We start from the raw sequence: 9,066 nt of genomic DNA, 5'->3' as shown, positions 1-9,066 counted from the left end.
GTATGTAGATTGATCTTGAGTTGCATGACATCAAATCTTGAAACTGCACAATATTTGTTCCTCAAATTGAGTCAAGCCTCCCTTAAATTTCTACTGCCAACTAAAGAGGACAATGCTTCACTAGATATAGTGGCAGATATAAAACTTAGCACTACCTTATCATTTTTGTTCCATTCCATAAATTCCCTAGTAACTTCAGTAGTTATCCCATCATCAGTAATCAAGAACTGAGGCGGAGATGGACACGTATCATCAATGTATCCCATTAAATCAAGACTTTGGAGCAAATTTTCCATTTGAAAGAACCATAGAATGTAAGTATTGTGATTAAGCCTCAGTGTAATCAAATTATGCATACTGGAAAGAACATAAATGATAGGAAATTGTGTATCTTTGTTCATGATGAGAATGAGGATGAGCAAAATCAACAGTAATGTGATTCCACAATAACCAAACCAACAGTAATCAAATCAATAGTAACACTGGAAGCTCTTCACATGAATCTAAACCAAATGTAGACAGCATGTATTTAACACATCTCTAGCATCTTGAACACTCCTTTTCAATATATTTTCCTTGATCTACTATTCTCATACAATGCTAGCAAAGTAACGCTATTAAGAACAATCAAAACCACAATCCAAAATTCCAAACAACTCTCTGCTATGCAAATAGATCAAATATCACCAATTGATAAATTGTAGACCAAATTAGACATGGATGTCATAGTAATATCAATGCAGAACCATAACCGAGTGAATACCATCATAAGCCAGAAGCCGTGATCAAGAACCAATCGCAAAGAACTCAAAATTGAAGAAGTAGAAAGTGGAAGCAGAATCTATATCACACAAGCGCTACAGCTCTAGATTGCTGCGTAGAATTTCCAGAAATGCATAGAAGAGGTAAATCCCTTACACTCGACGAACAAAATCAAAAGAGAAATAGTCGAGCTGAGAGAAGATCAGGAACACACACCAAGTGTCCGACGAAATAACTATAACAAAACTTCAAGAATCAACCGCAATTTCTTGTAGAAAACCACAATTGAACATTGAGTATGTAAAATCAAAGCTTCGAAGGTAACAATCACAGTAAATTTCAGCAACAATCTTCATCATCTTGTAAAACTATCTCTATTCTTTTCCTTGCCTCTTCTCAGCCTCCATCAAAATCCAATAACCCAGAATCGCATTCTACTCTTCCTCACACTCAGATCAGCTTTCACTCCTTTCTGTCCAAGCCGAGCAAACAAACAGAACTGCTACCGTTCCGTACAGTTTACAATAGTAGTTATAACTAGTTACTTGATCGATTGTGATTAGTACAGTATTAGCTAGTAGCATTTCGAGCTAATTGCAGTAGGGTTTATAATTTGCAATGTTAGAGCCTAAAATCTGCTAAACTCTTAGCTACAATCAATTAATCACAATTGGCTAGTCTAATGCATCTTCGTGATGACAATTTTATGGCAATATGATTCAAGTAAAATCTCAACCCAAAAATCTTCTGAAAATTGTCAAAAGAAAAGGTCACCATAGCCAATTAACAACTTGACCATTTCAAATTCCACTGTCACGCCCCGAATTTTGAATAATAAATTCAAATCCGAAACATGAATAATTACAATTACAAAATCCAAATCTCGAAACTTCGAGTTCATTATTACAATTCACTCTCACAAGCAATATTGTAAAGCTCAAATGAGCATAACACACCTCACAACGTACAATTGCTGTAAAACTCTAACAATTGCTCTAACCGCACGATCACCGTCCTGGTTCTCCTGTCCTGTAGGATTACCCGCTACACAATTTGAATAGTGTACCGGGAGTTGCAACAACACAAAACCCGGTAAGCTTTTTACAGCCAGTATGAGTAAACAAGAAAGAATTGTTGATTTATTTCTTTACAATTAATATAACTCAACACAATCACCATAAAAGGAAGGATACTCTTAAGGCTCTCTTTTAAGAACTCATTCTTAAAAGACTCAAGTATCCTCAACACTTCTCACATAAGACCCCTCACAGTCTCAAGTAACCTCAACATCACTCATACATGACCACTCACAGTCTCAAGTAACCTCAACATTTCCCTCACAACACCACTCAACAATTGGCAGACAGACTAGAGCTCTAACTGATCATTTCCACCTACCCGGCGCGAGAGCGTGGTTCACGATTTAATACTATCACTTCCACCTACCCGGCGCGAGAGCGTGGGTCGCTGATAGTATGCCATGGTCACCCCGTGACCTATTGATCTCCACAGATCACAACAATTTATTGTTCCTCAACAATAAAACTCAACATCTCTCTCAATATATTGTTTCTCAACAATAAACTCAATACCCCTCACAATATATTGTTTCTTAACAATAAACTCAACACAACTCCAACAATACATAATATTTCACAACTCCAACAATACATATTATTTCACGTAAATAATATATATACATAGACATTCGCACAGGAATGCCTATTAATACCAACTATAGTTCACACGCATTAAAAATATAAATTCATTTTATACTTAAATTCATTTTCTTACCTGTGAGCCGCAGCCCTATGAACCGTAGTTGATCAAGTTCATATTATTTCAAAACAAATCTTTATTTCATAAACAATTTCCACACAATTACGACAAAAAAAATCAATTAATTATATTCGGTTCGTAATATGAACCATGTGAGGTTTACTCACCTCTAATCCAGCTGCGTCTTCTTAACAGCTCAAAATACGATCCACAATCGTCCACCAACTTAAACCGTCAATCACCTAGTCAGATACGATCTTAACTTAGCAATCATTCATAAACCACACATATACAACAATCCAACGGTCAGATTCTAAATTAATGATGATCCAACGGTCGGATCGAAATTACGCGATGATCTAACGGTCAGATCCTCACGGATTGCCCTTAGGATCATCCTCCAAGATTATCACGAAGATCCAACGGTCGGATCTTCCTGAATCGTCCTTACAAACATCTCCACAAATTTATACTATAATCCGACGGTCAGATTCTCACGAATCGTCCTCCAAATCACTATTTCACATTTATACGAAGATCCAACGGTCGGATCTTCGCCCGTGACCACACAAAGTCATCGGGACAGTCATACGATCAACATATCTAAATTTGAAGTAAAACCGATGGTCAGATCTTCGCAGATCGTAAACTTAAGATAAAACGTAAAAACGTTAAATAGTAACGTAAAAACGTAAATCCACTATTTATCAACTTTTTCTAACATAACCTTGTAATATATCAAAACGCTCGTATGGATGCGTAGAACATAGCCTAGATAATAAAAATTCAAAAAATGGTCGAATGCGCCGCCACAAGGGGCGGTCAACGCGGCGGTCAACGACGGTCAACCACCTCCGATGCAAAAGTCGTCAACTACAAACTTGTTCCAAATGACGAGCTGATCCACTTTAAAAACTAGCATGAAGTCTTAAAACGAAAGGAAGTGGTCGGAAATTACCTAGAACAGTCGAGGTGACTGGAAAATTTCCAGAATCCGGCGAGAAACTGCAGAAAACGGCGAGCTCCAATTCGACGTAAAAACGTCAATTTAAGGCTTCGATTCCTTCTGAAGAGTTGTTAAGAAACTCAAGAAGAACTCACTGGTTCAAGAATCACAGAAAAATATGGTCTGTAGCTCGAGATATACCGATCGAAAGCTTCGGTGGTCGGAAAAATTCCAGAATTTTGCAGAATCCGGCAAGGCTCGATTTCGACGTCAAAACTTCAATTTAAGGCTTCGATTCCTTCTGAAGAGTTGTTAAGAAACTCAATAAGAACTCACTGGTTCAAGAATCACTCAAAACGACGTCCTGTAGCTCAAGATATTTGGATCGATAGTTCCGGTCTCGTTCTTGGCTGGGTTGACTTGTAGTTGCTGCTACGGGATGCGCCGCCATGCAAGGCTGCTTCTGGGGGCTTCAGGAGGTTGAGGGAAGCACGAGGATGCAGTTTGGCAAGGATCGGTGGCCGGAAGCACGAGTTATCGAGCTTGGAACTAAAACGGGCTTAAAACTAACCGGACTTCCGCCGCCGTTTCGGACCGTTCTGCGGCGTAAGGCTGCCTCCTGCAGCTGCGCAAGATCAAGGTGAAGCTGTGGAACGTGGTCTGGGGTCGATCGAAGGCCTGTGGAGCGAGAACAAGCTTGGAGAAGGAATGCTCTGTTTTGGTTGCTAGTTTCGGCAGAGAGAGAGAGGTTTATTTTTTTTTTCTTTCTTTTCTGCGTGCTGCCTACCCCTTCCACCAATTCTAATTCAATATACAAAAGAAGCAAAGCAAAGCAATGCAGCCGTCCCTTTGTTGCTCAAAACACGGAACATGCCGCACCATTTCTATTAAAAGAAATCTCCACTTAAAAAAAAGGGGTTATTACATTCACAATTATTAATCCTATTTGAAGTAGTTTAGGAACATTAGTCCTAGGACCAATATGATAATGATTAGCAATTCTCATGATGACAAGGATACCAATAGAACATTGCTCTGACGATCACTTTGCTTGTCATTTGCACATAAGAGAGTTGAGAATGATCAAGTGCAATACGTATCAACTAAGCTTCAAAATAGTATTGCCAATAGCAAGAAAGGTTCCAAATTGTAAAGCTTGCGCAGAGGTAGGAAGATATCAAATGCTTCAACAAGTTAAAAAAAATCCATCGAGAATTTTGAGTATTGTCAGTTGGAACATATCCTAAGAATTATTCTTTACCAATAGTGAAATTATGTCATAGGATAATTAGAGCAAAAAAATGATCTTGGCACGTGGCAAGCCGAAACATGCAAATTAACCATGTCAAGGTCTTCTTTATTGAAATTCTCCCATGTCATAGAGAAATTTTATTCACACATTGCTAAATGATAGATACACATCTCTTACTAAATACACAACCTATTAACTTTAAAATAAATATATTTTACTAGAAACACAACCCCAAACATCCTAAACTATCCTCATTCACAATACACAATATATTTTCATTAAATACATATCCTTTTTTTTTTTTTGCTGAAATAAATTGAGATAAATATCTGGTAAGAGACTACCTATTTTTTTCTTTATACAAGAGAGACTACCTATTGCATTGCTGCAGTTGAAAAAAAAAATACCCAAAGAATGGCATATTACACTAGAAGACTCAACATCAATTTCTCAATGGCTCAATGTGAGAGTTTCAGTAAATCACATGGTCATCACTAAAATTGATACAACGACACCCAAAGAATGTTTTAATTGCTTTTCATTTGTTGGGTTGAACATACTTAGACGCCAATGGGGAATTGCTTGTCATTGAGGACTTGACCAAGACAATATTCAAATGCCAATTGTTGAGATTTGTGAACTACTGATGATGAAGTTGGAGTGAAACAAAACAATACATCACAAGAGTTTTTGAGGAATTTTTCAACAGTTTTCACTTGCTCTTGTTTGTCCATATCATTTGGACAGTTAATACATTTTTGAAACTAGATTGATAAGAAGGCTCGATCTCATGCATGCTAAATTATTGAGAATCAAATTCATGATATGCATCTGCGGTAGACCTGGAAACAAAAACAAAAACAAAAAAACTGCATATGTTTCTTAATTCCAACTATGTTTCTTTATTGTTAATATAAATATCTGTGATGCCCCGGAAATTCGTAATTATTTTCCGAGGAATTTCCGGAATCTAATTTATGGTTGTTGGACGGTTTCGTGGCTCGTGGACGGAGCGGAAGTGTTTCGGACGAATTAATTATTCGAAAAGTATGACTTTAGGGGGGATTCAAGGTTGACTTTTGATACGTTGGGATTCTCCGAAAACTTCCTTCACGAAAGTTGTAGAGCGCGTCGATACGAGTTCGTGGATATGTGGAACGCGGAAATCGGAGTTAGTATGAGAAAGTTATGGCCATTGGAAGGAATTTCCATTTTGGTATATATAGATGTTTCCCGAAGGAGAAACTTACTATTTTCATAAGTTTCCTTTTCCGGAAAAACCATTTCCTTTCTCTCTCTTTTCTCTCGGCTGCTACCTTCAGAATCGAAGATATCCGGCTGACCCGACCCGGAGCCGGTCGATCCGACCCGACTTTTCCGGCGAGCTCCGGCCATCTCCGGCGACGAGACTTTCCAGATCAGTTCGCCTCCTCCGTACGCTCCTCCCTGTGGTGTTCTCTAGCGCCGATTCTCGGTGGTGACGGCGATAGAAGGCGGTGCAGATTGGAGTTTTCGGACTCGGTCGGAAATCCTTGTTCCGACGTCGGCGGGGCTTCAAGTTGAGCTTGGGAAGCTCAGAGCAGCCTCCTTGATCGATCCTTGGTGGTTGTTTGGATCGATTCACGTGAAACTTTGATCAACTCGGATTGGATTACTGTTCACGGCTTGTGAGGTAGTTTTCGATCCCTTAAGCTTGTTTTCTGACTTCGATCCAGTTATGAAAGTTCACAAGCATGCTTAGATGAAGCTTTTTGATGTTGGGAGTTTTGTGAAATAATGAGTTTTGGCCGGCGGCGGTGCGCCTCCGCCTGTGGCGGCGTTCCAGCGGTGTTCCGGCCATGTATGGGACTGTTTCTGGTATTATATGTCTTCTACTCGTCGATACGAGCGTTTCGATATATAATATGCAAATTTTGGAGTTCGAATGGATTTGTTATGATTTTTGCCGTTTCATATCGGTGAATTTATTCGATCCGTGAGGATTCGAGCGTCCGATCGACTTGTGGATTGGTCACATTGATCCTGGACGTATTCCGGAGACTTTGGGAGGTCTCGGATGTGGTTTTGCCTCGATTGGCGCCACTTTGGGGATTTTAGTTCAAAACAGGGGTTTCGAACTTAAATCAAATGTGAATCGTTACTGAGTTGGAACCGTATGTGATTAGGTACTTGACGAAGTATTTGGACGAGTTGTTGGTGATAGTTTTGGTTCGGTTCTGTATTGAAGACGCAGCAGGAGTTCGAGGTGAGTAATCTCACGAAGTTCATATCACGAACGGGCTCACCATACTGTTTTGAGAGTTATTTAGTTAACTGCAAACTATAGTTGGTATTAGTAGGCATTCCTGAGCGGATGACTACGTATATATATATTTACGTGAAATATATATGTTTTGGTGGTTTGTGGATTTTGAAACAATATGCATGAAATGATGCTTTTTATTGTTTTGGGTTGTGGCTTTTGGAAAACAAATGATTGTGGAAATGTTGATTTTGATTTGTTTTGAAAAGCGTGTGATTTGTGTATTTTGTTGTGAAATTTTAATTAAAACTCGCAAGCGCACGAATCGTCGTTAGTATAGTGTGCAAGTACGAGGTCGTTCCAACTGAGGATTGATAATCAATTTAAATTCTAACCTAATTAATCCAAACACAAAAACACATAAACAATCAAACTAAAGAAAATATGGTTTTAAGGTTTTCGACTTAAACAAATAATGTGAAAATTAAAGAAAGAAAGAAAGAAACAAATAATGATAAAACCTAGGGTTTCAGAATCAACTACTAACAATCCTATTTATGTTTCAATGCAATTAACAGATTCTTTTGTTTCTCTAGATGATAATTCTCGTATCTAAGTCCTTCTCAGGTACTCTAGACCATAGTTTTCCTTAAGTGTATGATGCTCTCCCTCTCGGGTAAAGATCTTATATCCTAACTATGCAGTTTATCCTTCTCAGGTATAAATTTAACATGCAAGACTCATTACGCTTTAGAAAACAAGGGAATCAAGCAAACCATTAGTCTTTCTCAAGTAATAATGTAATTTACCACACTTAATCACAATAAGCTAATCAAATTATATTGCATCTCTGCTTCAAATTTGTCTTCCAATTACTATATGCAAAGCCCTAAGGTGATCAATCAAAGAACTTAAACATAAAGCATCAATTCAAATAGTGATTAAGCATTCATCATAAAGAAACTATAAATCCATCAATAAATCATCAAAGTACATAAGCAATCATGATAGGGCATCATCTTAACCCTAGAAAAAGGTTTAACAAAATATAACTAAATAAAACATAGAAAGAAAACATAAAAAGAATGGAAGGGGAAAAGAAGGGAAAGATGGATGAGTCGTCTCTGCTCCGTAGGCGTCTACATTGTGCTCCCGAGACTCTTCTCTCATGTAAATTCGTGCTCCCTTATATAGGGAAGATTTCTGCTCATCTTTGGCTTCATGTTTCCTTGTAAGACTTGGATTTGGATTTCTTTCTTCATTTGGAATGGGAAAACCTTGAAATATCTCTTGTAGAAGTAGGAATAAGTTCATCATTTAATCCTCATCTGAATTAACTTCCTTGAAACATTAGGATTGATGCTCTTGTGCCACGGAACTTGAGTTCTCCACGAATGGTTGTAAATTCCCGAGCAGATTTCCTGTCCGACCTATCTTCACTCAAATAATCATAACTTTCTCCAGAAATATTGAAATCGAGATCTGTAAAATTCTACAGAAAGTTGACATCCGTAGCTTTCCAATGATATAAGGCTCATTGTCTGATTCGATCTGAATAACTCTCAGTAATTCGGCGAAGTTGGATGTTCTGCACAGGCAGATTCTGGGACCTGGGCGTCTTTCAATCCTAGTTAGCTCATTTTAACTTCTTTTCTTCTCTTTATGAGACAAACCTACAAAAATACTATAACAACATAAATGACTCGAAATAAGGAGGACTAAGCATAAATACTAAGATTAAGAGGCAAAGAAATATAGGAAAATATGAGCACATCAAATACCCCCACACTTAGACTTTGCTTGTCCTCGAGCAAAACAACAAAAACTAAAAACTCAAAGACACAAAACAAAACAAACAAAAACACACTAAGCCTTTCAACGTTAGTCTAAAAAATCTCATACTTTCATGGCATCAAGATTAGCACAACAACCAAGAATCAATCCAACATTTATTCGAGAGTTAACAAAAACATATAACTTAACATATAAACATGTAGGACATGGAGGCAACATTGGTGATATTAATCTCAGCATGCTTCAAACAAGTTATGACTCAAATCCTCACCGGTTTACCCTCTTTCTTCT

At 38.0% G+C, this 9,066-nt stretch overlaps 1 protein-coding gene and 1 long non-coding RNA gene across 2 annotated transcripts in view; both read right to left on the bottom strand.

Annotated features, from left to right (window-relative positions):
• The window catches only part of LOC133711722 (nuclear pore complex protein NUP50B-like), a 1,250-nt gene extending 954 nt beyond the window's left edge, over positions 1–296 (bottom strand). Inside the window, exon 1 of the mRNA XM_062137824.1 lies at positions 95–296. Within this exon, the coding sequence (XP_061993808.1) occupies positions 95–296 (202 nt within the window). The remainder of the gene's footprint in view (positions 1–94) is intronic.
• A 1,293-nt stretch (positions 297–1,589) lies between these two features.
• On the bottom strand, positions 1,590–4,275 carry LOC133707970 (uncharacterized). The gene is made up of 3 exons (XR_009845467.1): positions 3,500–4,275; positions 2,709–2,783; positions 1,590–1,806 (listed from the first exon to the last, which is right to left on the bottom strand). It is a non-coding gene; the product is annotated as an uncharacterized LOC133707970 (long non-coding RNA).
• Positions 4,276–9,066: the final 4,791 nt, after the last annotated feature.

Source organism: Rosa rugosa, chromosome 5, assembly GCF_958449725.1.
Source record: "Rosa rugosa chromosome 5, drRosRugo1.1, whole genome shotgun sequence".
Taxonomy (NCBI): Eukaryota; Viridiplantae; Streptophyta; class Magnoliopsida; order Rosales; family Rosaceae; genus Rosa; species Rosa rugosa.
Note: the sequence above shows the minus strand (reverse complement) of the source record. Positions and strands in the feature narration are given on the sequence as shown.